General features: G+C 40.1%; 1 protein-coding gene across 7 annotated transcripts in view; it reads left to right on the plus strand.

Annotated features, from left to right (window-relative positions):
• The window catches only part of TMEM117 (transmembrane protein 117), a 522,294-nt gene that overhangs the window by 118,157 nt on the left and 376,409 nt on the right, over positions 1-27,728 (plus strand). For 6 of the 7 annotated variants that reach the window (XM_044226655.1, XM_044226653.1, XM_044226654.1 and 3 more), the window contains one exon: positions 1,801-1,933. In XM_044226655.1, coding sequence (XP_044082590.1) covers positions 1,801-1,933 — 133 coding nt within the window. The other variant, XM_044226659.1, reaches the window with a different exon arrangement.

The following is a 27,728-nucleotide window of genomic DNA, read 5'->3' on the forward strand; positions in this document are numbered from 1 at the left end:
TATTTGTTGATCACATTCTTGACAATGTACAGTGTGGAGACTTGCAGATCTCTGGTTTTCCATAACTGTTAATTCAGTTAATCAGCAAGTTCTGTAAAGTTGTAATTTGCTCTGCTCGTATTGTTTGCTTCAACAGGAGAGCTTTCCACATTCTTCTTCGAGTTAAAATTAACACTCCCCGACTTTCAGATTTGCCCTTTGCTTCTCTTGCACAGGCCAAGAAACCAGATGATGTAACCAAATCTCCTTTTTTTTCCCATTCTATTTAAAATTCTGGCTAGGGTAATGTTTCTGGTTTCCAAATGAAACCTTAAGTGCTATTTTTTTTTTTAAGATTTTATTTATTATTTGACAGACAGAGAGCACAGTAGGCAGAGAGACAGGCAGAGAGAGGAAGGGAAGCAGGCTCTCTGCTGAGCAGAGAGCCTGATGTAGGGCTCGATCCCAGGACCCTGGGATCATGACCTGAGCTGAAGGCAGAGGCTTTAATCCACTGAGCCACCCAGACGCCCCCTAAAGTGCTATTTTAATAAAAGTGAGGTACAAGAAAAACGTAGTAATTAAATCTTAAAAGATTTCTCTCTATCCTCAGTAACCTACATGAGAGCTACTGTCTATCCCTAGAGAGACAATTTCCAGATGGAAATATGTATGTCTTTTTCATAAATTTGACATATCATGAATAAAAAGGGAATATTTTCTCTAGTGAGAAATTCTATTATAGGATTTCAGGCTTACTTTATTTTAACTGTAGTTTATATGTGTGTATCATCTCCCTTATCATTACTTAGACAACTTTCTCAGGAATGGAAATAAGCCTACTAGACAAAGTTGATCTTAGGAGAAGCCAGGGTGACCTATGTTCATTTGTTTCTTACTCCCACCATTTGTCATCTTTCTCACCTTTCAGGATAGTAATGCTCTCATTTCTCTTCTCTACTGTAAATCAAGAAATGTTTCTGCATTAATTCTGATATTAGTAATGTTTATTTTAGTATTCCTCTATACACATTTTCCCTCCTTGAAATATTTGCATTTTAACGTTCTTTCTTTTCTTAGCATTTATCTATGTAAATGGAATTGTAGGCATCAGGGTGGAAATAACCTTTTGCTGGGAGCCACACCAAGCTCTGTAATGTGTACATGCTGCCCCCTCCCCAACCCTTCAACCCCCACACTTGTGCACAGACCTGTATGCAGGTGTGGGTGTTTTAGCTGAGGGTGAGGCTGTGTTTGGATCTTATGACAGACAGTGTATTTTTCCTTCTAAGTTTCCATGTACCTTCAACAATTGGGTCTGCCTTGGTTTTGTTTTCTGGTCCCTACTGGGAGCGGGCTTATGGAGACAAAAGGGAATTATGTGGAACTTACGCAATGTCTTTACCATTTGCCCGAAGTAGTTTCAGGATGCCAGAAACCAAAGACACATTAGTGAAACAGGAAGCAGCAGGGGGCCGTGCCCTAATTCCTCTTGTTCTTAGTGCAGTATCATGAATGATCTCTGGACTATCCTAGATTCTCATGTTAGTATTATTTGCTCCAGGATGATATGGAGGCTGTCTTGGATTTCATTCATGATCATTTATTGACAAAGGACCAGAAAGGACATTAATAGAGTGGTTTGACCCACAAGGTAATTCTGTGGCAAAGAGCTCAGAGATAAAGATAAAAGAGAGAGTCCGTCTTATCTTTGATAAGAGAGTCTTATCAAAGATAAGAGAGAGTCTGTAAAAGAAAGCAAAGCTGTGTAAATCGTGAGTCATGATGGACACTGATTTCTAATAACATCTTATATTGCAGGTCAGTTGCTCCGCTTAAAAATGTTTCGAGAGGATCATGGCTCATGGATGACAATGTTCTTCAGCACAATTCTGTTTCTCTTCATATTTTCTCACATATACAACACGATTCTTCTAATGGATGGGAACATGGGGTAGGTTATCTTTCCCCTTTCTACTGTGGTGAGTGTTATGTTTGAAACTCGTAAAAATTCAAAGAGAATTTTTTAGTTTGTAGTAGCCTTACTCTTCACAAATATTCTACTGTAAATAAAGAACGATCTGTGCATTTTTCTTCCCTGAGACATTGAGAGTCTTTTCTCTAAGGAGCCTTAGAGTGTTCTGTGTGATACTTATCTTGTGTTCCTTCTACTTGAGGACTTCTCTGTGGGGTCCTTTGAGACAGGTGATAATTTCAGTACAGTCCCAGAGAGTATGAGAATCAGAAAATCTTACTGACTTGTCTTACAGTTAATAAAGCTGGCCTAAGGTGAAGGTCTCTAGATTTGCAATCCCATTGCTCTGCAATGCCTGGTTAAATGAAAGTGTTTGATACTGGTGGCATTTTTTTCTTTTTAAACTCTCTTGACAGTTCCAACAGAGAGACCTTTGTTATAAATGGGTCGTTTTAAAAGTGGGCCACCCTGTATTAAATCCAGGGTTGTGATCTATACTTATCAAATAACTAATCAAATCACCATGGCATGAAGAGGTGCTAACAAGGAGATTGTGGATTTTTTCTTTTCTTTCTTTCTTTCTTTTTTTTTGTTTGTTTGTTTAGTAACTTTCTCCAATTCTTGGTTTGCTCTTGATAAGTTTTAAGAACAGACTACAAGGAGAATGGCTTAGCTTATAGCACTAAGAATTAGATTTCTGGCAAGGATAAACCACTGTAGATATTGCTGTGTACTGATACAGTTTCTAAGGAATGTTTCCATCTATTATCCCCAATAGATTGGAAAGCTAGGTAATACCATTTTCTTCTAAATGTAGGCGAGGCAAGATTGTCAGTCAGTTCTGGAGTGCAATTGTTTCGATGTTGTGTATAGATTTTAGCCAGCACTGTTCACTGCTGAGAGGGATAGCTCAATTAACATTTTATTGTTTTTCCCCACCATTAAAGAAAATAAATAGTAAAGGGATAAATTCAGGCATGTGATATTTAGATCAAATGTTCAGGCTTTAAGAAGTTACTGACATGCTTTATTTGTGATTATTTCTTACGTTTCAAATAATGCCATTTACTGGGTCTCTTTTTAAATGGTGGAGTCACAGACCCTAACCCAGGCCAGTCAGGAGAAGCCTCAGCCTTAGTGCAGTGCCTGTAGTAATGGAATGGGTAACGGTCCTCTTGGAATTACCCAACACGACTGGAAGTCTGTCAGAGAGGCGTTGTGCACTCAGCACTGGGGCCAGAAGGGCAAGGGACCCATAAAAAACTTGCATTTTTTAAGCACTTGCTTAAAATATTACTTAAAAATAGTATATGAAATATTGCTTCTGCTTGGAAGTTGACTTCCTCTCTCCTTCTTTTTTTATTCTTTATATTTGTTGTTGTATGGAGTTACTGAGGTCTTTTCTATTTATTCTGAGAAAGAAGCAGATTTAAAAGTAATAAATTAAGTGCAATAATAGGTAATCCCTGGCACACTATAAAGCACTAAATAGCTAATAATCAAACCAGTCTTACAGAGGATCTTAAGCACTCAGTACCAGTACTCAGTTAAACCTCACAGTGAGCCCGAGCAATAGGTATTTTTATTACCTTCATTTTACAGATCAGGAAACTGAGGACCAGAGATGGTCTGTCACTTGTGTAGCGTGACATTATAATTCGGTCTCTACTTTAGACATTAAACAAGGAGTTGAGCGATTAAGTAGTGAATTCTGGTAATACCTCCTGCTCTCAGGCTGGCATAGAGTTGATTGCTGATTGATTCCGATACTCAGTCACTGTGAGTGTATTAGTCTTTCTTTGTATTTTTAATCTTTCAAGCTGTGTTTGAAAATGGAAAGAAGTAGGAGGTATATGCAGGAAATCAGAGAATTTATGTGTGTCTGTCTTAACTAAAATTGAAAGTGATTCTTTTTTATTTTCAGACTAAGCACAGTATTCCATGTTCTTACTAACTCTTGAATTCTTCACCAATATGCCTCAGCCTTGTTCAGAAGAATCTTTTCCTGAGAGGACTTTTTAATGGGGTCACTTTTAAATTTTTAATCCAAAGCAAGGGACAAGTGGTTTAGTTCTACTAATAAAAAAATTACATTATCATTTATAAAAGATATATTACCAGCTCTAATGACACGCGCCATTAACTAGTGAGTACTTTAAGTAGGGATGTAAATTGGAGGAAAATCAGGTGTTAGGGAAAATGAATACAGCTGTGCTTTTGGGGTTCTTAGGAAACACCCTGTTACCTGAAGCATTTCCTCTCCTTTGTATGGCAGGGAGTGAGTGATGGAGCCAGAGGCTGTGGATAGAATAGGCATGTGGATATTATGATTGACTAGTGTTGTGACTGTGGATTGCTGGTGGTGGAGGTGGAGGAGAATCCTGCAATCCTGCATTCTTTTTTTTTTTTTTTAAAGATTTTATTTATTTATTTGACAGAGACACAGTGAAAGAGGAAACACGAACAGAGGGAATAGGAGAGGGAGAAGAAGGCTTCAGGCTAAGCAGGGAGCCCAACTTGGGGCTTGATCCCAGGACCCTGGGATCGTGACCTGAGCTGAAGACAGATGCTTAAACGACTGAGCCACCCAGGCACCCCAGAATCCTGGGTTCTTTACAACGAATTTGACGGGCATCGACGATTCTAATGTGTCCTGGTTTGTGGCTCTTTTAGGATTTCAAAGAGGATTCCCTAGTATGATTTGCCCCCCCCCCAATTTTAGGATTGGTTGTAAATTTAGGTTCAGCTAGAGTGCTTTGATCCCTCCTTATAGAGAACAAAGCCGCTAGATTTGTCTGACTGAACCTCAAGAATTTTAGCAAGAACTGACTTGATAAGAGTCAAGTTGGCTGCTCCTGGTGTTCTCATTGGAGTGACAAACATGCAGCCATTTTCTTCCACAGTGATGGGATTCTTGGTTAAAAATGATTCTGGGGCGCCTGGCTGACTCAGGGGGTTAAGCCTCTGCCTTCGGCGCAGGTCATGATCTCAGGGTCCTGGGATCGAGTCCCACATCGGGCTCTCTGCTCAGCAGGGAGCCTGCTTCCCCCTCCCCATCCCTCTCTGCCAGCCTCTCTGCCTGCTTGTGATGTCTGTCTCTCTGTCAAATAAATAAAATCTTTAAAAAAAAAATTCTAAATGACTCCCTCCACCCCCAGGTTTTTTTGTTTTTGTTTTTGTTTTTTAAATTTCCTTCCTATTCAGCTAGGTATCTTTTTATTTTTTTTTTAAGATTTTATTTATTTATTTGACAGACAGAGATTACATAGGCAGAGAGGCAGGCGGAGAGAGAGGAAGAAGCAGGCTCCTCACCGAGCAGAGAGCAGAGAGCAGAGAGCAGAGAGCCCGATGTCGGGCTCAATCCCAGGGATCATGACCCGAGCTGAAGGCAGAGGCTTTAACCCACTGAGTCACCCAGGTGCTCCTCAGCAAGGTATCTTAAAACCAAATTTTTTTTTTAAGATTTTTTATTTATTTATTTGACAGATCACAAGTAGGCAAAGAGGCAGGCATAGAGAGGAAGAAGCAGGCTCCCTGCCAAAGCAGAGAGCCCGATGCAGGACTCAATCCCAGGACCCCGGGATCATGACCTGAGCCGAAAGCAGAGGCTTTAATCCACTGAGCCACCAAGGCGCCCCTTTTAAGGCCAATCTATTCTTAAATATGTTTGGCAGAAATAAAGAGAGGTATGCTTCAGAGTCCATGGTGTGGTCTTTACTGACCCGACACTGAACAAGTCATATAGGGCTGGGAAGAGTTTCTACCGCAAGTATCATCTTTCTGAAGAACTTCTTGGTCATGGAATTTTCACAGCTTTCATAGTATAAAGCCCTAATTTAGGAAAGGTTTTTCTGGCCTTCTCAAATATCTCAATTCCCCAAAGAATAACATGTGTAATATATAAAGAATGAAATGGTAGGAAAGCAAAGCGTATAGGCTCTGGTTATGTTTGCAAAACGATTCTGAAAAGAGCCACTTGATGGCAGCAGAGGGCATGTTTTCAGGCAGATCGCCTCAGCCCTGTCGCTGAGAGACTCTTGCTCCTTTTGAAGAGACTCCTGTTCCTTTTGAATTTCTGAAACTTGGGTTGAAATGCATGCCTTCCTAATTGTTAATGGACTTTTTGAAGAATTCTACCTAGTGAGCTCTATAATAAGCACTTATGATGTGCTTGGCCTCTTTTTATGTTCTTAAACAAGTTTAAATAAGAGTATATAGGGGCGCCTGAGTGGCTCAGTGGGTTAAGCCGCCGCCTTCGGCTCAGGTCATGATCTCAGGGTCCTGGGATCGAGTCCCGCATCGGGCTCTCTGCTCGGCAGGGAGCCTGCTTCCTCCTCCTTCTCTCTCTACCTGCCTCTCTGCCTACTTGTGATCTCTGTCAGTCAAATAAATAAATAATATCTTAAAAAAAAAGTATATATAAACACATATATGCACACATACATATCTGTATGCTTATGGACTTATTCTGGTATTACAAGGATAAATATTGTATTTAGCATGGAGGAAATTAGACACTTGACAGACATAAAATTTCCTCGTGAACTGGAATAAGTACATGCTATTTAGGAGAGAATATGAAGAATCTGAGGTTTTCTAAGGTTAATGAAAAAGAACGTTTTATTTTTCCTAATACACAGCTTTTCCCAGAGAAGTGTTACAAATATTAATTAATACATCAATATGTGTTAGGTATTGCAGAGGCAGAAATTGAGAAATGAGACAAAGTGATTCAGGCAATTTTGAAAATAAGTATTAGTATTCATATTAAGAACCTGGAAAAAAGATGAAGGTACAAATTAGGTGATGGGGTAATGAAAATAGAATGGATTGTCTCTCTCTTCTGTTTTGTTTCTGATCAGTTTTAGTAAGTAAGAACTTCTATGGAGCACACATTAAATTTCTGGGTGTGGTGAGTCTGTTATAAGTGAGTATGCTGTAAGAGTGTGCTATAAGTGGCTTAGGGAAGGTGACAGGAAGGAATATTTAAAATAGACCCTTTCTAGGGATGCATGGGTGGCACAGTCAGTTAAGCGTTTGCCTTTGGCTCAGGTCATGATCCCAGGGTCCTGGAATCAAGTCCCACAATCATGCTTCTTGCTCAGCGGGGAGCCTGCTTCTCCCTCTGCCTGCTGATCCCCTGCTTGTGCTCTTTCTCTCCGACAAAGAAAAAAAACTAAAAAATAAAATAAAATACAACACAACATGACACTTTCCATAGGGCGCTTGGGTGACTCAGTATCTTAAGCGTCTGCCTTCAGCTTAGGTCATGATCCCCAGGTCCTGGGATCAAACACTCCCTTGGACTCCCTGCTCAGTGGGGAGTCTGCTTCTCTCTCTCTCCCTATCCCTCTCCCCTTCCCCCTGCTGTGCTTTCTTCCTCTCTCTCTGAAATGAATAAAATCTTAAAAAAAGAAAATGGATACAATCCATTTCCTACAATCTAAAATGCCTGGCTTTTATGTACAGAGGGGGCAGCAAAACCAAGCAAAGATGAATGGGAAAAATAAACAAGCAAGAGACTGGCATAGACTTGTCCATAGGCTGGATGAAATTGTTCAGGCTCTATTGCTTCCTCAGGTGTGTGTGCACAGCTGCCCTACACCTTACCCCCTGTACTCTTATCCTCATTTTTACTGTTACTCTGGGCCATCCGTGCATCCACGTGTTGTCTCAGAAAAGACTCTGATTTATAGTTTCAGTTTCTGTTGCCAGAGGTAGAGGTTCCAGCCCATTATTTTCCCCAAAGCTGAGTTACACTTTGATGGAAAATTTCAGGGTGAAATTTCACTCCAGGCAGTACTTTTTTCTTTCCTAAGTTCACTATTTTTAAAACCTGCAATAATGCTTTCAGATTCCTTACTCAAACTTTTTTTTTTTTCTCTCTCTCTTTTTAGTCAGTACTAATCTAGAAGTAGCAGCCCTGGTGCATGTTTTTTTTTTTTTTTTTTTTTTTTCTTTTCTGTTAAAAAGCCATGATTTTCACTTGCTACTGCTCTTGAAGTACAAACTTGGTTGACCTGCTCCTGTTGTTTACACTGGTAGTTTCATGCTGAGGAAGGAATGTTTTGCGTGTGTGTTTCTTTGATTTTAAAGATGCTAAATTTATGGGGCACCTGGGTGGCTCAGTGGGTTAAAGCCTCTGCCTTCGGCTCAGGTCGTGATCCTAGGGTTGTGGGATCGAGCCCCGAGTCGGGCTCTCTGCTTGGCAGGGAGCCTGCTTCCTCCTTCTCTCTCTCTGCCTGCCTCTCAGCCCACTTGTGATCTCTGTCAAATAAATAAATAAAACCTTTAAAAAAAAAAAAGATGCTAAATTTATTTTGGGAAATAGCAAGAAAAAAATCCAAATAGTCTTTAGTCATGTTCAGCTATATAGTTTCTGTGTGGCGTAAAGTAACAAAATTATTGATGTCCAAAATTATCCACTGTAGTGGATATAAACTGTAGTAAGTGAAACAAGAACCACATTATTTTTCCAAGGGATGAGCATATAGGGATGGGTAAAGGAAGGAGGCCCTGGGCAGGATTCAGAAGCTGGGGTGGGGAGAAAGCTTGGCTGTAAGTATTCAGGAAGCCATCAAGTACTTGAGTCGATAGCTGAAAAGCTTGATTGGCTGCTAATACAAGGCTGAATGCAAATTCTGCTGGAATGGTGCTTTAAATAATTTGTTGGCTTCGTTCTTAATTAGGCTAAACATTGACTTGCTTGTACGATTAATTCACAATAATAGCACAATTAATTACTAAGGCTGGGAGTAAGGGACCGAGCTGGTTGCTGAGAATGGGCTAGTGAGAAGAAAAGCTGGAAATGAATGGCTGGGTTTGGTCAAGGGGGATTACCTGTGGGGTGCTGGAGGGAGGGAGGTTTGGTGAGAGAGAGGGAGGGAGGATAGGGTAAGGAGGGTAGGAGGGGGAGGGTCAGGGCAAAGGAGATGGACACTTATTCAGCCAGAAGCCATATAGCCATAGGGCCTCGTTGCTGCTTTTTTTTTTTTTTTTTTAAAGATTTTATTTATTTATTTGACAGAGAGAAATCACAAGTAGACTGAGAGGCAGGCAGAGAGAGAGAGAGAGGAGGAAGCAGGCTCCCTGCTGAGCAGAGAGCCTGATGCGGGGCTTGATCCCAGGACCCTGAGATCATGACCTGAGCCGAAGGCAGCGGCTTAACCCACTGAGCCACCCAGGCGCCCTCGTTGCTGCTTTTAAAATTTTTATTTGTTTTTTAAAATTATTTTAATTCAATTAATTAACATATAATGAGTAATTAGTTTCAGAGGTACATGTCTGTGATTCATCAGTCTTCTGTAACACCCAGTGTTCATTACATCACATGCCCTCCTTAATGCCCATCACCCAGTTACCCCACCCCTTACTCTCCTCCCCTCCAGCAACCCTCAGTTTGTTTCCTGAGAGTCTCTTATGGTTTGTTTCCATCTCTGGTTTCATCTTGTTTTAGTTTGTTGCTTTTGATACTATTGGTTTTACATTACTTGGTTTTGATACTATAAAGGTCAAACAGCACAGTCCACTCAAGTTATCACAAGTTTACTGTTAGTGTAGTCTGAATGGATGACGTTTTAAAACATTAATGAAAAACACGATCGATGTTGCATCCTTGTTACTGTGTGGGAATGCATTATTATCTGTCCAGAATCAACATTGTTTTGACACACTTGAGAGGAGTGTGTTCTGTGATCATTGTTTTTAGTTATTTCAACTCCCTCATTAAATAGCTTATCAACTTGTTACGGTGGGGACAAAATTCCAAACCGGGAATCAGAATATCTGGATTTTAGCTCCATCTCAGCCACTTACTGGCAAAAATAAGTTGGAACATTTAGACTGTTTTCTCATTTTTTTTTTTAAAGATTTCATTTATTTGACACAGAGAGATCACAAGCAAGCAGAGAGGCAGGCAGAGAGAGAGAGAGAGAGAGAGAGAGAGGGAAGCAGATTCCCTGCCAAGCAGAGAGCCTGATGCAGGGCTCGATCCCAGGACCCTGAGGTCATGACCTGAACCAAAGGCAGAGGCTTTAACCCACTGAGCCACCCAGGCGCCCCTGTTTTCTCATTTTTAAGATGAGTTGTTACAGGGTTGTTCCTAGGTTTACTATTCTCAACCTCATCTTCATTATTATTAATCTTGGGGAAATGCATGCTTCTAAGGTGAAGAAACAAACTAACTTTAATCTCGTTTGCCATCGGCTTTGTTTTATATGGAAGACAATGTGGCGTAGTAGCAATAGCATGCACTTTCGTCCTGACAGTCTTGCTGTGTGACCCTAGGTAAGCTTCACTTTCTGAGACTCTTTCTCACTGATGTAAAATGGGGATATTAGTACTATCTTAGGGTTGCTGAGGCAATCAAAGAAGACAAAGAATGCATGGCAGTTGGCAAGGTGCCCACCGTATTGTGAGCTCCCAGTGTTAGTTGCTTTTATAATAATAGAATATGTTTTAGTTTCTCAAGGACTTGAGCTCTCAATAAATATTAATTGTTGTAATAATAACAGTAAGTACTTTGGTCAATATCATGAAATGAAATAATTTATGTCAATGATGTTATTAGATTACTATCATACAACTAGGATAATGATTATCATATTTTATGCAAAATGCCTGAGTAAATGCTTAGCACCAGTAGGTCTTCAGTAAATGTTAATTTCTTAAACCATAATACATAATACATAGTCTTAAATATACTTGAATCATGGAGTCAAATTAGTATATGGAATACACAGCACCCGGTTCAAATGCTATGAATGCATCTTTATGAATATACATCAACTGTGGCTTATTTTTCATCAATGAAAAGCAAATACAGAGAGCTAATATATTTCATCAGGATTCAGAAAAGGAAATCAGACATAATATTAAGTTACCAAATGATTATTTGCTAAGTTTGATTTTTTTGAGAAGCGGCAACATTCGGTGGAATTATGGATAATATTATGGGACTTCATTACATGGCGGTCACGCCTGTGGGCCTGGGTGTGAGTATCTGTTATTTAGAGACTATATAATAATGAACATCTTTAATTTCCATCTCAATTTCGTTTTCCTAGTGGTGAATGTGTAGGAAATAATTACTTTCCAGGCATGAAAAGTTGAAATATATGATAGCCTGAAGCTTAAGGTTTATCACAAGTTATATAGTTTAATTTAATAAATTAATAAGAGAGACCCAGTGTGAGCTGAGAACGTGACGTTTCTGTGACCAGTCATCTTCTTTGTAACCTATTAACCCCATTGTTATTCTTGAGGGACTGATGGAAACCATTGAACAGAACTCTGTGCACGAGGCCTTCCATCATCCCGAAGGTTTCCTGTCACGGTAACGTCCCTTGCAGTGCCTGGTGTACCTACGTCGCTCCTGCTGCTCTGGAAGGCGTGTCCAGCACTTCCTTGAGTCTTGCCTCAGGGCAGGAGGATGATGCCTTTCTTGAGGGTAGATATAAGTGACTTGCTTGTGTTTTCGGCATGGAGAAAATCACATTGGAACGGGTTAACTTTCTTTCTTTTTTTTTTAAAGATTTATTTATTTATTTATTTGAAAGAGTGTGAGAGCTAGAGAGGTCACAGCGGGAGAGGAAGAAGCAGGCTCCCTGCTGAGTCAGTAGCCCCACATCGGGCTCCATCTGGGCCTTGAGGATCATGACCTAAGCTGAAAGCATACGCTTAACTAACTGAGCCACCCTAGCGCCCTGGAACTAGTTATTTTTCTGTTTCAGTTTCCTTTAGGCTGTTGCCAGTGTACACTCTACTTTTATTTTTTTCCCTAGAGTAGCAATGCACATGAAATACTTGAAAATGTTAGTTACAAAAGACATAGAAGAGCATAATATTTAAGTAACATATTAAATGAACACCCTTACCTAATTGAAAAAAAACTTACAATAAAGATTGATAAAATATACAAAAAATAGAACTGCCCTATGACCCAGCAATTGCACTACTGGGTATTTACCCTAAAGATACAAACGTAGTGATCCAAAGGGGCACGTGCACCCGAATGTTTATAGCAGCAATGTCCACAATAGCCAAACTATGGAAAGAACCTAGATGTCCATCAACAGATGAATGGATCAAGAAGATGTGGTATATATACACAATGGGATACTATGCAGCCATCAAAAGAAACGAAATCTTGCCATTTGCGACAACGTGGATGGAACTAGAGCGTATCATGCTTAGCGAAATAAGTCAAGCGGAGAAAGACAACTATCATATGATCTCCCTGATATGAGGAAGTGGTGATGCAACATGGGGGCTTAAGTGGGTAGGAGAAGAATCCATGAAACAAGATGGGATAGGGAGGGAGACAAACCATAAGTGACTCTTAATCTCACGAAACAAACTGTGGGTTGCTGGGGGGAGGGGGGTTGGGAGAAGGGGGGTAGGGTTATGGACATTGGGGAGGGTATGTGCTTTGGGGTAGATTGGAAGGGGAGGTGAACCATGAGAGACTATGGACTCTGAAAAACAATCTGAGAGGTTTGAAATGGCGGGGGGTTGGGAGGTTGGGGTACCAGGTGGTGGGCATTATAGAGGGCACGGCTTGCATGGAGCACTGGGTGTGGTGAAAAAATAATGAATACTGTTTTTCTGAAAATAAATAAATTGGAAAAAAAAATACAAAAAATATGAAGACAGAAAAGGGTATTGGGTTTCGACTCATATTTTGTAGACTACATAGTTTAATTCTTTTTTCCTAAAATGCATATTTTAAAAGATTTAGTGGGATGGTTCTCAGGTTTTTTACACAAAGTGTAAGATGTTCAGCATCCTGTGTAATAGCAGAAAATATTTATCACATATAAAATACTTCTATTCTTTTAGGAAAAAAAGTCAATAGACCTCTTTGCTTCAAGGTCATCCATATACTACCTAAATATGCACTTTATTTTTAATTTATTATAAAATATTATTATTGGCAAGGATAAAATACACCAGTGATATATGTAATGAATAATGTTATTATTCAATATATTGTTATACATATATATATAATGTCTGCTGTTAGATACTTAAGTATATTTCTTAATTAAGCCATTTTACTTTTATTAGAGAATTTGATGTGTAAACTTAAAGCTAAGCATCTAAAATAAATCACTGAGGAGAAAGCTATAAATAACTACACAGAGATAAGTTTTAACAGTATGCATATATTGAACATTACAGTGACATCTTAATTGAATATGTGGATATATGTAAAACTGATAAGCAATCAGGATTTCATAGGTCTTAAGTGAGCAACAGATGTGATGTCTCTGTTGGGATGTTAAGTTAATACAAGGTTCAGCAAAAGGTAGAGAGCTAAACTACAGAGAGTCAGCTTCTTAGACAATTTAACCCCTCTGGAAAGGATGGCTTTGATTATCGCTTCACTACATCATTGAGGGAGGGTTCGTTTCAGGTCAGTTTATGAAAATTCAATGACCTAAATAAATTAGTAAAGAAGCTTGACTTGTGCACCCATTTGGGGGAATTGCTTCTAGAGAATTTACTTTACAGGCTTTGGGAGGGTTTTTAATTAAAATTCACAATAGCCCTTTCTCCTTTTCTTTCTTAGGAACAAGGTCTCAGAGCCAGAACCATTGACACTGCTGATCTGTTTGAGATTGACTTTCTTGATTAAAAAAAAAAAGAAAGAAAGAAAAATTCCCAAGTACTTACTTTGGGCACTGATTAGCAGTTACAGTTTAAAAACTCATCTCCTTGAGCTCAAACAAGCTACTCAAACAAGTAACCAGAGCTGGTTCAGGAAGCTGGTCACAGGCAGACATTTGTCATAGCCAGACAATCATGATGATGGGTTACGAAGATGAGGGCAGAATCTAGGGCAAGGAGATCCAAGACAAGGTTGACAACCTGGCGTTGCCTGTCATGGATAGAGACTAAACTCATAGATTACTTAAGAATCAGCAAAAAGAGCTAAAGTCAGGAGTTTTGGAGAATATAATGAACACGGATCTTCTTCCCAGCCTCCTAAATCTTGTGTACAAGGCAAGGGAGTTTATGGACTCTATTTTAAGAGTTACTAGAGTTGGTATCTCAAAATTAGAACATGAAATGGGAGGCTTCAATGATAAGATCTTAAAACTAAGATACACTAGTCAGGATAGGTAAGCGTATGTCTTAGTAACAAACAAATCCAAAAATTTCAATAACTTAAAGCAGAAAAATTTATTTTTCAGTCACACTACATTTCGCTGTGAGTCAGCTAGAAGGCTTCACTTCAGCCTCCTCATTCTGAGACCATAACTGAAATAGTGGCTACATTATAATATTGCTAGTTACTCCCTGGGTCTCAGGGGAGTAATTCAGCATTCTGCCTAGAAGTGATCAACTTCTCTTCACAACTTTGATGAGAATGAATTATTTGGCCACAACCTAGCAAGAAGGAGCTGGGAACTGCGGTCATCGCAGGTACCTAGAATAACACTACTGACTACCACATGCGACCGCTCCCACCTCAACTAGGAAGTGTGTTTCTTCTTTAGAATGGGATATATAAGATGATATTTACAAAATCACTGTAACTGATGTGACTGAAAAGGAATGCATGAATTTCACATGAAAATCTAAGACTTATTCAGGTATATACAATGATGATATCAGATGGCCCATCAGGTCATTAAATGGGCAATAATGGATCAGAGGAGAAATCTGTTAGATAGCAGGAAGGAATGGTTTCAAGGTATCATTGGGTTGATTGGTAGCTAGCAGGCACTGGTTCAGTTTCTTGTGTACCTCGAGTACACATTCTGATTTGGTGGATACATCCATTCTTAAGCATCCATTGGTGCTTCTCATGTCATGTCTGTTCTCAACACTGTTCTCAGGAATGTCAACCCTGATTATTAGAAATAAATGAGTTAGTGAGTTGAGGAGAAAAGATTCAGGTCAGTGGGGCCTTATGAAGATACGGGTAAATTTATAATAAGTCAGAGGAATTATGAAATGTTTTGGCTTCTCCTGTCTACAAAATTAAGATCAGTCAAGAGCATATTTGGAATTTGATCAATTAGAGTAGAGGATCCAACTGAGGCTGAACTTATGCACTCCTCCTAGTTGCCCTGGCAACAGGCCCCCTTTCCATGTTAATCATATAATAGTATTAGTGAAGAAATAATTGGAGGTAGAGAAATGTGTTCAAGTCAATTTGTACTTCTGGGAGAGTTAGGGAGGAGTTTGCTGAAGGCAAAGGATGAGGTCATGAGAGGGGAAGAATTTGAATTAAAAAAGAAAAAAAATAATTAAATTGAGCCTCAGCCTGAAAGCTTCTGGGCATAGCACTGCACAGAGCAATGTTTCTTCCCTGACTTCGGTTGAAGGCAGAGTAGATAGTAAATCACATGGTTGCATATCTATGTTATCTCTTCCATTGTAGCCCAGGAAACGCACTGCATTGGGAAACTGTGACTGTGTAATTGGCTTGGATTGGAGCCATCTGCTATGCGGATTGCTCTGCCTGCTCTTACAGCTAGCCAGGACGGTCTCATTTGCCCTGAAGGGTCAAGAGGGAGTCAAAATAGCCTTGCCCATATTTTTCCTGGGAGTTTAGCTTATTTGTTTTTAATGTTGTCCTTAGGTATATTTTATCCTTGCCAAATACATCTTTCAAATTCTGCTCAACAGTCGGAGCCTTTTCTGCTTTTATTAACTACATGTGAAATTTGCACCACTGCTTGGAGAATGGAGAGATTGGGAAGGGTTAGCAATGGGCACTTCCTCGCTCAGGGCCGCTTTGTCCTCCTCTGAACCCTTTCCACTAGCAAAAGAAGAGGATACAAGTTGCTCTCTCGATTCCACTCCCTGTAGCTTCCAAAACAAATCGCCCCAAAGCCAGAGTAGAAATAAAGAGGAAAACCACAAAGTAGCACCTAAAATAGGATGATTTTGTAATTCATTATCGAGACCAGGACCCTTCTGAGAATGAAAAGGAGTGCTATTAATGATAGGAGACAAGGCATAAACTGTTATGTCCTGAGCTATTTGAAACATATGGTTGCCCCACCTGAAATAAGTAGGAGAAAGTAGAGAGACTGTGAAGGAAAGAGGATCATCTGGGCATCTGGAAGAAAGACTTGGCCTTGATGCACACGGGTGATTCCTGGACAGTTGTAACTAACTTGTAGCCAAGTGCCATGTCTCATAGGACCATGAGATTGTTTTAAGATAAAGGATCTCTTTGTCCTTTTTTCAGGAATAACTTGTATCAGGTTAGACTAGTAAGAATGAGTTCCTAGGCAAAAAACAAAGTTTTCCATACTCAGGAAAGGGTTTCATGATTGATCAGAGAGCAGTTAAGGACTGACTGACCAAAGAAATTCCATTTTCTGCTATTGTTTAAGAAAATTAAAGTAAGTTCCATTTGCTTAAGGCCAACCTATCAAGCTCCATTGTTTTCAGCTCAGATCCCAATTGGAGTAAAGAGGAATCCCTGTCGTAGGAGAAAATGACTATAACTGTGTGTAGTGGGAAGACTCTGAGATGGTCCCGATGGTCCCTGCATCTGGGTTTCAGGCTCTTGTGCTCCTTTCTCCTTGAGTGTAGGTTGAGCCAAGTAGTTAGCTTTTAATGAATAAAATATAGTAAAGTGATGGGCTATTATTTCTTTTCTTCCTTTTTTTTTTTTTTTGAGAGAGAGAGAGCAAGTGCATGTGCAAGTGGCGGGGGGTCAGAGGGAGAGGGAGAGGATCCTCAGCAGACTCCATGCTCAGTGCTGAGCCCAATGCTCAGATTTATCTGAGATCATGACCTGAACTGAAATCAAGAGGCAGATGTTCAAACTGACTGAGCCACCCAGGGGCCTCAGTGGAGGTGAATTATTTTTTTTCTTTTTCTTTCTTTCTTTCTTTTTTTTTTTTTTTTAAGATTTTTATTTATTTATTTGACAGAGAGATAGAGATCACAAGTAGGCAGAGAGGCAGGCAGAGGGAGAGGGAGAAGCAGGCTCCCTTGCTGGTCAGAAGCCCACTATGTGGCTCTATCCCAGGACCCTGGGATCATGACTCAAGCCAAAGGCAACTGCCTAACTGACTGAGCTACCCAGGAGCCCCTATTATTTCTGAGATTAAACTTTTGTCTTGCTTCCCTTTTCTTCTGTCTCTGTCTCTCTCTCTCTCTCTGTGTACTTCTCTCTCTCAGAGTCCTTACTCTGGGGGAAGCAAATTTACCACACCAAGAGTAGTCTTTTTTTTTTTTTTTTTAAAGATTTTATTTATTTATTTGACAGAGAGGGAGAGATCACAAGTAGGCAGAGAGGCAGGCACAAAGAGAGAGAGGAGGAAGCAGGCTCCCTACTGAGCAGAGAGCCCGATGCGGGGCTCGATCCCAGGACTCCGGGATCATGACCTGAGCCGAAACCAGAGGCCCAACCCACTGAGCCACCCAGGTGCCCCACACCAAGAGTAGTCTTATGGAGAGATCCATGTGGCAAGAAACTATCTCCACACAATAGCCTACAAGGGCTTGAGGTCTTCCAGCAGTCATGTGAATGAGTTTGCTAGCAAGTCCTTCCCAAATCAAGCCTTAGGGAGACTGTAGCCTCTCCCCATATGGTGATTATAGCCTGTGACCTGACCTCTGAGCCAGGGTACACTGACCCTCAGAAACTGTGAGATAATAAATGTTTGCTATTATAAATTGCTACATTTTGGGATAATTTATTCCTTAGCAGTAAATAATTAATGTACTGTATTTAAATAATGGGTTCTATGTGATGAAAAGCTCAGAAAGAAAAATCCACACATACAGACACACCCAGAATGGCCACAAAACAAATTCCTTTTCTATGCTTTGTAGGAGTTTTTCTTTTTCTTTTTCTTTTTCTTTTTCTTTTTTTTAAAGATTTTATTTATTTATTTGACAGACAGAGATCACAAGTAGGCAGAGAGGCAGGCAGAGAGAGAGGAGAAAGCAGGCTCCCCATAGAGCAGAGAGCCCGGGGGCTCGATCCCCGGACCCTGGGATCATGACGCGAGCCGAAAGCAGAGGCTTTAATCCATTGAGCCACCCAGGCGCCCCCGTAGGAGTTTTTCTTTTGCTCTTCTCCATTCTTTGCATGAATTTTATTTTCTGCTCCATTTTTTTTTTTTTTAATCTTCCATGTTGATGTCCATGTTGATGGTGAGGAAACTTTAAAGCTGTCCTAGAAAATATTAGCAAGTAATCAGCAGAGAGCCCAGGCTTAGAGACCATATATTGTATTATACAATGGATATTTGAAGAAAGCATTCCTGGCCTTTCTTATGAAAACCAGGGAATTTTCCTGTGGGTTTTCATAAAGAAGACCCTCTAAAATATAGAGAACAACATCCTTAAAGACATTGCTAACAAATCCTAGCAGTGTATATAACATGAATTTTAATGAGCTGTTCCAAGTCTGTCAATGTTGTTTTTATTTCTAGTCTTAATGACTAATCTAACTGTAGGTAGGACACCCAAGTAAAACTTAGTAATTTTTGAGGAGAATGTCTTGTATATACGCCCTTTTTAACAACAGCAAGTATGACACCAAAGGCATTTGTCAAAATTCTTCTGCAGATCATTTGTTGTCTTTTAAGGATGGTTTAAATTTCTGCCTTGTGACCAGAGAAAACATAGTTGGTCAGTAGTGTCTTAATTTTTTTTAGGTATAGAATTCTATGAATTTTTTTCCTTAAATCAATTTTTTTTTATTTGTTACAGGAAAGGTAAATATTTTGCTTGGTGAACCTGCTGAAGGAAGATTATGTTCAAACAACTTCTCATACTCTTTTTTTTTTTTTTCCCCCAATTTATTTATTTTCAGAAAAACAGTATTCATTATTTTTTCACCACACCCAGTGCTCCATGCAAGCTGTGCCCTCTATAATACCCACCACCTGGTACCCCAACCTCCCACCCCCCCGCCACTTCAAACCCCTCAGACTGTTTTTCAGAGTCCATAGTCTCTCATGGTTCACCTCCCCTTCCAATTTACCCAAATTCCCTACTACTCTCTAACGCCCCTTGTCCTCCATGCTATTGGTTATGCTCCACAAATGAGTAAAACCATATGATAATTGACTCTCTCTGCTTGACTGATTTCACTCAGCATAATCTCTTCCAGTTCTCATACTCTTTTGACTATAGGGGTAGCTAAAACGCTGTTTGATTTTTCAGTTTCTTTCTTTAGCACAGTACAGATCATAGAGTCATCAGATTATAGGTGCCATATACCACTTCAATTTAGGAATAATGGTGTAATGCTCTTTTAGTTAGGCATGAGAAAGTATTTGTATTTAAAACTATTTCCAGACTTGGCAGTTTTTACTGTCGCTTGCACATGGGCAAATAATTCTTACTAAAATCACTTAACACTTCCTCATGAGCCGTGTATGATACACTGATTTATGTGTATATACTTTTGGTAGGAAATGAGCTGGAATTTTATTTCGGGAAGTAAGAATTATCTAGAAAGTGGAAATGTAAAAAGATAGGATAAAATCCTCTCAACTTGTAATGGCACAATATCTCTAATCAAAGAAAGCATAACAGAGCCATAGGAATATTCTTTTACTTTGCAGAATGAAGCAAAAATTCCCTTTAATGTTTCAAAAGAGGGTAGAAGCAACATATTCTTTGTGACAGATGTCTGTTAGTGTGCAGTGCAGATTTGTTATTCTCTCTTTAAAAATTAATCTTGGGGGCGCCTGGGTGGCTCGGTGGGTTAAGCCGCTGCCTTCAGCTCAGGTCATGGTCTCAGGGTCCTGGGATCGAGTCCCGCATCGGGCTCTCTGCTCAGCAGGGAGCCTGCTTCCCTCTCTCTCTCTGTGCCTGCCTCTCCATCTACTTGTGATTTCTCTCTGTCAAATAAATAAATAAAATCTTAAAAAAAAAAGATTATTTAAAAATTAATCTTGGACCACACCTCCGTCCTCACATCAAATCCTTGGAGCCGTCTGGCACTCACCTCGTACTTCTTTCATTCTGTCATCTAGCAACGTGGCAATTCTCTCTCTCTCTCTCACTAAGAGGCTTTCGCACCCGTTTCCGTCTTACTCTTTGCCACAAGTCTTGACATGAGTCCATGTGGGTCGCAAATCCGCTTGGTCCCCTCTGATCTTCTTGTCAGACGACAAAGGGAGACCTGTCAGTCTTCGTGTGACTTGACCTCTCCCTCCAGCACTTGGCACTCGGCACTTACCACCATTCCTCCCTTCCTGAAATGCTCCTCCGTTCTTGGTTTCGAATTCCATACATGTCCCACCTCTCTTGATTCTCTTGTCCCACGGTCCTGCTCTTCAGTGTTCTTCTGGCTGTCGTCACTTAGGTTTCTTTTCTTTTCTTTTTTTTTTTTTAAAGATTTTATTTATTTATTTGACAGAGATCACAAGTAGGCAGAGAGAGGCAGGCAGAGAGAGAGAGAGAGGAGGAAGCAGGCTCCCCGCTGAGCAGAGAGCCCGATATGGGACTCGATCCCAGGACCCTGAGATCATGACCTGAGCCGAAGGCAGCGGCTTAACCCACCGAGCCACCCAGGCGCCCTCGTCACTTAGGTTTCTAATCAGATTTTCTTAGTCTATGCAGCCTCCTGGTGGGAGACCCACCTTCTTGGCTTAAATGGCGATTTTTGCATGGGCAGTTCTAAAATGTGTCTATTTATCCTCAATTTTTCTTCTGTGTTTCATGTCATACTAACGTATGTAAGTACCTGTGAATATCTCTCTGAGTGTTCAACAACTCAAGCAACGTAACTCTGCAGCTGAACTCCTTTCACTCCGCACGGCCCAGCCCCGCTAGCCTCCTCTGTTCCATGCCAGGGAATGGCGCGGTTACCAACCAGCCGCTAAGGCCAGACACTTTGATATTGTTCGTTCTTTCCTTCCTTCCCTTATCTCCTACACACAGCAGATCACAAAGTCTCTGATTCTACCTGCGAAGGATTTCTCAAATCCATCTACTTAGGCCCGGCCTCACAGCTCCTCGCCTGTTGTTTCTTCCTTGGATTTCTGCGGCAGCTGCCCCTTCGCCTTCATTCTCCACACTGCGGTGATTCCTCTAAAATGCAGATAGTCCTGCTTACCAGTTGGCGGTGGATTGTCAGTGTCTTCCTAATAAAGCCCAAGTTCTTCCCATGGTTTATAAGGCTCTACATAATGTGGCTCCACTTACCTTGTTATTCGGCTCTTTTGTTCCTTTGCCAAAAAACTAAGCTCCATCCAAAGTGAACTTCTTTCATGGATTTGCTTTCTCACCCGTGGGTCTTCAAATAAATCCCTCTACCCCTCTGCCACTCCCTCTTCCCATTGGTTATCCATAGCTCTTCTGATCTCTGCTTAGCTGCCACTTCCTCTGGGGAAACTTCCCTCATAGTTCAAGGTCAGGAAAAATGCTCTTTGTATATATTCCTGTAATATCAGGCACCGTCCACATTGTTACATAACCATATTGCATTGTAATTGCCTTTTTACATACATATATATATATATACATTTTTTTTTAAGATTTCATTTATTTATTTGAGAGAGAGTGAGTGTGAGAGAGCACAAGTGATGGAGAGGGAGAAGCAGGCTGTGGGCGGAGCAGGGAGCCTAATGTGGGGCTGGATTCCAGGACCCTGGGATCATGACTGGAGCCAGAGTCAGACACTTAACTGACTGAGCCACCCAGGCGACTCTAAGGGAGACATTTTAAGTGATACTGCAGGGAACCGACCGAATTAACATAATCTTAGTCGCCTAAATGGCAACCAGAGATGAATAACTACATGCAGGAAAATCTGGCGATATTTCAGTACTGTGGTACCACGGCAGGCCGTTACCCCTCAAAAAGGAACACTACTGCCCACACCACACATTAGTTAGCTGTGTATTTTGAATGACTTTTCCTGGAGTGATGTTATCTACAGAGCTGCCGTGTTTACTGCCCATGTTTTATTAATTTGTTCTTTAGCTTGGGTCAGCCTTTCAAAACTTTTCAGCTCGCTCATCATACTTGTCAGCATTTCTCTGCTATGGGGAGTTTACAAAGAGGATGAAAATATAAAGCGACTTTATAGCCGGAAGTTGTTACTCCGAGTGAGAGTGGTAGATGCGTGCTCTTTGGACAACATGGAGGTATTTTTTTATTTCCCACCAGTGCCTTAACATCTACAGTCTGAAGGTGCCAGGTATCGACTTGGCTGGGCAGAATAAGTTTTCCATGTTGGTTCCTGTGTTGCTTTAGCTCCCTGGATGGGTGAGCATTACGTTGGCCTACCCAAGGTTCAAACCCCAAGTGCATCAGATAGCCACGGCTGGCTCTCCTCACTCCAGCGCTGCAGAGGAACCTCTAACTGGCTGGAAGCTGATGCAACCCTTTCAGTCATGATGCGCTGTTGTTGTTGTTAATTTACTTTTCTCCACAGACGTGCCACTTAGCACATTAAAAAGTGGTAACTACTTCGCAGTGTATTTACGACTCTAGTGAAACGAGACTGGCTGCCCCTTCGCAGGGGCGCAGAAGTTAGAAGTGTCCTGAGCTTCCTGCTGAAGGGCTTGGCCTTCGGAGACACTCAGGTGACCCTGGGTCCTTGGTTTGAGATTAGTTTCCAAGATGGTATTGTTCATACTGAGATACGTCTTTGGGTGCCTACTTTTTTTAAAGGAACCCACAGGTGAACTCCTTTCCGTATTCCTAAATCAAGTTTATGACTCATTTTTATACACCCAATTTTAGTTAATTCCTTCTATTTTATGTAGTGAAGTTTGCTTGTGTAATGAGACATCTGAGAGGCTACTGAGACCGTTTTACACATTTTTTTGGGTCAGTTTAGGTACATTAAAAAATTTCTTATGGATATCACCAGAACTGTACATGACTTAGTCTTTCCATAGGACCATCCTAGTTGTCAGGCAGAAGAAAGACAGGCTGGATTCAATTGAATGAAGTATCTTTTACGGTATCCTTTGATCATTTGACTTTAAGCCACAGTTGGAAGAGAAGAGGTTCCTTCTGTTGTCATGCTCTGGAGAGATTTGTCTATGTTGTTCTGTTTTTTTTTTTTTAAGATTTTATTTATTTGACAGAAAGAGATCACAAGTAGGCAGAGAGGCAGGCAGAGAAGAGAGGAGGAAGCAGGCTCCCTGCTGAGCGGAGAGCCCGATGTGGGACTCGATCCCAGGACCCTGAGATCATGACCTGAGCCGAAGGCAGCGGCTTAACCCACTGAGCCACCCAGGCGCCCCTCTACCTGGTTTTTAACAGAGCTGTGATATCTCACTGTCTTTTGATCTCAGTGTCTAGAGAAGCCCTGATCGTGCATCATTATTTGAGCTCCAGTATTACACAGACTTTAAGTAAAGTTCAGAACTTTAAAATCTGATTTTATTTAGAAGACTTTGCACTTTATAGGAGAATATTGACATTGCTGTTTATTTAAAATGAAAGAATATGTAGCTGGGAATTATTCTTTGGAAAGTAAGTTTTGTGGGGGGCTTGCTCTACTTCTGAGTTCTTGATTCTTTATCATATTTTCAAATGAGTGCTCAGTGATTAAATGCACATTAGTCTGACCTATATCTGATAGTGGAAGAATGCTCCTTTCTGTTGACTTTGAAGAACACAATTTCTGTTCTTGTTTCTCATTGTCTTCATAATCTACGAACCAAAATGAGTGAAGTTTACGATCTATCCTTTTATTTTACTTTACCTTGCTCTAGATGTACATTTTTGTTGTATTTTCTTCCAGTGATTATGTATTTAATATTATTCCCTCAACTTTGCTACAACATGGAAATCGATCTTTTTATTAAAAACCATAAAGTAGATAATTACATATTTTTCTCTTCATATCCTGCCCCCAGCCTTATAGAATTATAATCGTCAAAAATTGTATATGTTTAAGGTGTACAATGTGGTGATTTGATAAATGTAAACACTGTGAAATGATTACCACAATCAAGCTAATTAAAGTATCTATGATCTCACATAGCTACCTTTTGTACGCATGTGTGCCCCCTTGTGTCTGGTAAGATCTACTCGCAGCAAATTTTAAGGATACAATACTACTTACTGTTAACTATAATCACATTGCTGTAGGTTAGATCTCTGGACCACATTCCTCTTGCATAACTGAAACTTTGTACTGTTTAATCAACATTTCACCATTTATCCCTCCCCTAGCCCCTGGTTCTACTTTCTGCTTCTATGAGTTCAACTTTTTAAATTCCTCATGTAATTGAGATCATGTGGTATTTGTCTTACTGTGCCCGACTTATTTCACTTATCATTATTTCCTCAAAATTAATCCATGTTGTTACATATGACAAGATTTTCTTCTTTTTAAAGTCTGAATGATATTCTGTTCTGAACATATCTCTATCTCTTTATCTACTCGCCATATTTTCTTTATCCATTTAAACTTTGATAGACATTTAGTTTGTTTCCATATATCTTGGCTACTGTGAGTAATGCTGCCATGAATATGAGAGCATAGATATCTCTTTGAGATGATGATTTCTTTCCTTTTGGGTATATACCTGGACACAGGATTACTGGATCATATGGTACTTCTATTTTTAATCTTTTGAGGAACTTGCATACTGTTTTCCATGATCATTGTACCAATTTACATTCCTACTAATAGTGTACAAGCATTCCCTTTTCTCCACATCATGGCCTGTACTTGTTATCTCTTGTCTTTTTGATGACAGCTATTCTAACAGGTGTGGAGTGATATCACATTGTGGTTTTGAGTTACATTTCCCTGATGATTAGTGATGTTGAACATTTTTTTAATACTTGTTGACCATTTGTATGTCTTCTTTTGAGATTTTTATCTTTAGTAATATTGACGTGTCTGTTAATATGTAATGCTAATGAATAATTTAACTTTTTGAGGGTTAGTCTTATGAAAATGTCGGTGGCTGTCTAAAGCTCAGGAGGGTCAAGGGTGTATTAAGAACCAGGATAACGCATAGAACCCATCAAAATCAAAATGTTAAAAAAAAATCAAAATGTTGTTTAGATTTCACCCTCAACTACTGGACAGCAAATGAATTTGTTGCTGCCTCACAAACTCCCTGCCTTGAGCTACTTCTTGTCTGCTTTGTAACTCATCTTTCCTGTGACCTAGTTCTTAGACTGGTTTTTGTCTTTAAGTTGTCACTATAAAATCTCTAACTGGGCTATGTCCATTATTCCTTTTATTAATCTCAAATCCTATCTTTATTTTTTACTGTATTGAAGGGTATGGTCAGGAAGATAAATTATATTTGCTAGGGGAAAAGTAAAATTAGTTCTCTGTTTCCTTGACTGTACGTATTTGTAGTTGTTTTGGGATCAGACAAACTCTGCTTTAGGGTCCTGTCTCTGCCACTTTTTTAACTCTCTCGTCTGAGGCTATAAGAATTACAGATAATACCTATCAAGACCTTACTATTTTCCTACTACTGTTATATATGTTATGATATATATACATCATTTTACTTATTTCTCATGAAAATCTTAGGAAGAGAGACCACTGACAGTGGTTAAGGATTTTGCCAACTGTCCGCTGGCTGATAGATGAGGCAGTCGGAATTCAGATGCAGGCTTGATGACTCCACAGAACCTACACTTTTAGCTACATTGAGTTTTTTCCACGTGTAAAGTGAAAATGGTAATACCTACTTTATAGAATGAGTTTGGTGTGTAATTAATATAGTGTGTGGAAAATGTATATATATATATTTTTAAATCAGCCTTTGGGGTACATGGGTGGCTCCCTCGGTTAAGTGTCCGACTCTTGATTTCGGCTCAGATCTGATCTCAGGGTCACAAGTTCAAGCCTGGTATTGGGCTCCACTCTCAGTGTGGAGCCTCCTTTAAAAATAAAAATCAACCTTTATACACCAGATGTTAGCAGACTCTCAGGGTACATTGCGTTCTCTGTTAAACAAGGAAGATTTTTGCCAGAAACCCAGTGCCTCTGGGATAGCGATTCATTTTTTTATACTGAAGAAAAGCAGAGAGTGTTATGGTTTTAGGATACCATGAAGAAGCACATGTTAAAAAGGCCAAGAGCCAGAAGACCCTTAGCAGCCTCTAATGGTGTGGCACTGGGCTCAGGATCACCCCTGGCCTATCCGCCGGTCAGTGAAGCAGCTCCAAGAGCGCCTGGGTGGCTCAATTGATTAAGCATCTGACTTTGGCTCAGGTCATGATCCCAGGGTCCTGGGATGGAGACCCACATCAGGCTCCCTGCTTAGCGGGGAGCCTGTTTCTCCCTCCTGGTCTGCCCTTCCGCCAGCTCATGCTCTCTGTCTCTCCCTCTCTCTCAAATAAATAAATAAAATCTAAAAAAAAAAAAAAAAAAAAAAAAAAAGCAGCAGCAGCTCTATACACTAGAGTGGTGGATTGAAAATAACAAGAGTAGAGTTAGGGATAACTCTAAATCATACTCTTAGATTTTACCAGAAAAATATAGGTTGTGTTCTTAATAGAAGTTTGTTTTGTAAGGGCTTTTAAAGTTTTAGGTGACTGAAGGCTAAATGGGAATCTCTAATGTGTCATGAGTGCTAAAAGAGCTAATGCCATTATAAAAAGTGTTTTCCAAAATAAGGAAGAAAACGGTACTGCTTTGTAGTATCAGACCAGGTCTAAGATACTTCGATCACTTCCCAGTCCACATGCTAAAAGCTTCATTGGCTGTCTGCATGCATTTGGCGGCCAGACGTCACTGATAAAGGGTTTTCTGACTCTTTTATGGGAGGAACTGTTAAATCTGGGTTTTAGCCTAGGGAATGTTATCACTATTTTCAAATACTTGAAGAGCTGTCATGTACAATTGGGAGTAGCCCTAATCTGTGTAGTGCCGGAGGACAGAAAAGAGAAAAGATGAATGGATCACAGTTATAGAGAATCAGTCTGGGCTTAACGTAAGAGCTGTTTAACTACTGAAGCCGTCTGAAATTAAAGTAACTCTTTTGTCAGTATAGCTGCGAGTCCGTTTCCTGCCATTAACGTGTTCAAGGACCTACCAGAAAAAAACACTTGTTAGGGAAAATATAGGAGACACTCCTGCTTTGGGTGACTGCTTAAACCTGATGACTTCTAATGTCTCTTCCAAGCCCCAAATTCTTTAATATTACAAAAAAAAAAAAAAAAAAAAAAGACATAAATGTGATAAAGCAAAATACTACCCCCTAAAATGAAATCTAAAGAGAAAAGCGGGTTCTACTACAGAAATTACCTTTACAAGAGATACTAAATTTTTTATTGTATAAGAAAATTAAATATGCTTTTCATCTCTCAATAGGAAGGTGAATTTATTATTTTAGGAGAAGGCAACAAATGTGAGGAAGACTGGACGTTGGGTCAGCCCAAGTGGTTTCCCTTAGGAAGAGAGTAGTGGAAGTCAGATTATCAGAAGGGTGAGTGTGAGTGTGAATGAAGGCACCTAGGCACACGGTTGAATGTTCAGTCACATCAGGTTCTAATGTTTCCATCTGCATGAAAGGGAGGTGTCAGCTGGGCAAACTCCTCTTACGCATTGACTTAACAGGTCCTGTCTTTACCAGGTACAGAAAAAGATGGGTCTGACCAAGAACACATACTCTTGTTTTCTAGCCTTTTGCCCTCTAATTAAACACATCGAAACACATCTTGGATCAAGTTATAGTTAAATCCAGTAGTCTTGTAGATAATTATTTTAAGACACTTTTATTTTTGTTTAGACCCTATATGTATATTTTATTGCCCAGATTTCTCATGAAGTCCCTTATAACCCATACTTCAAAAATTGCCTCTTTGGGGACGCCTGGGTGGCTCAGTTGGTTGAGCG

The sequence above is a fragment of the Neovison vison genome, chromosome 12 (assembly GCF_020171115.1).
Source record: "Neovison vison isolate M4711 chromosome 12, ASM_NN_V1, whole genome shotgun sequence".
Classification (NCBI taxonomy): Eukaryota; Metazoa; Chordata; class Mammalia; order Carnivora; family Mustelidae; genus Neogale; species Neogale vison.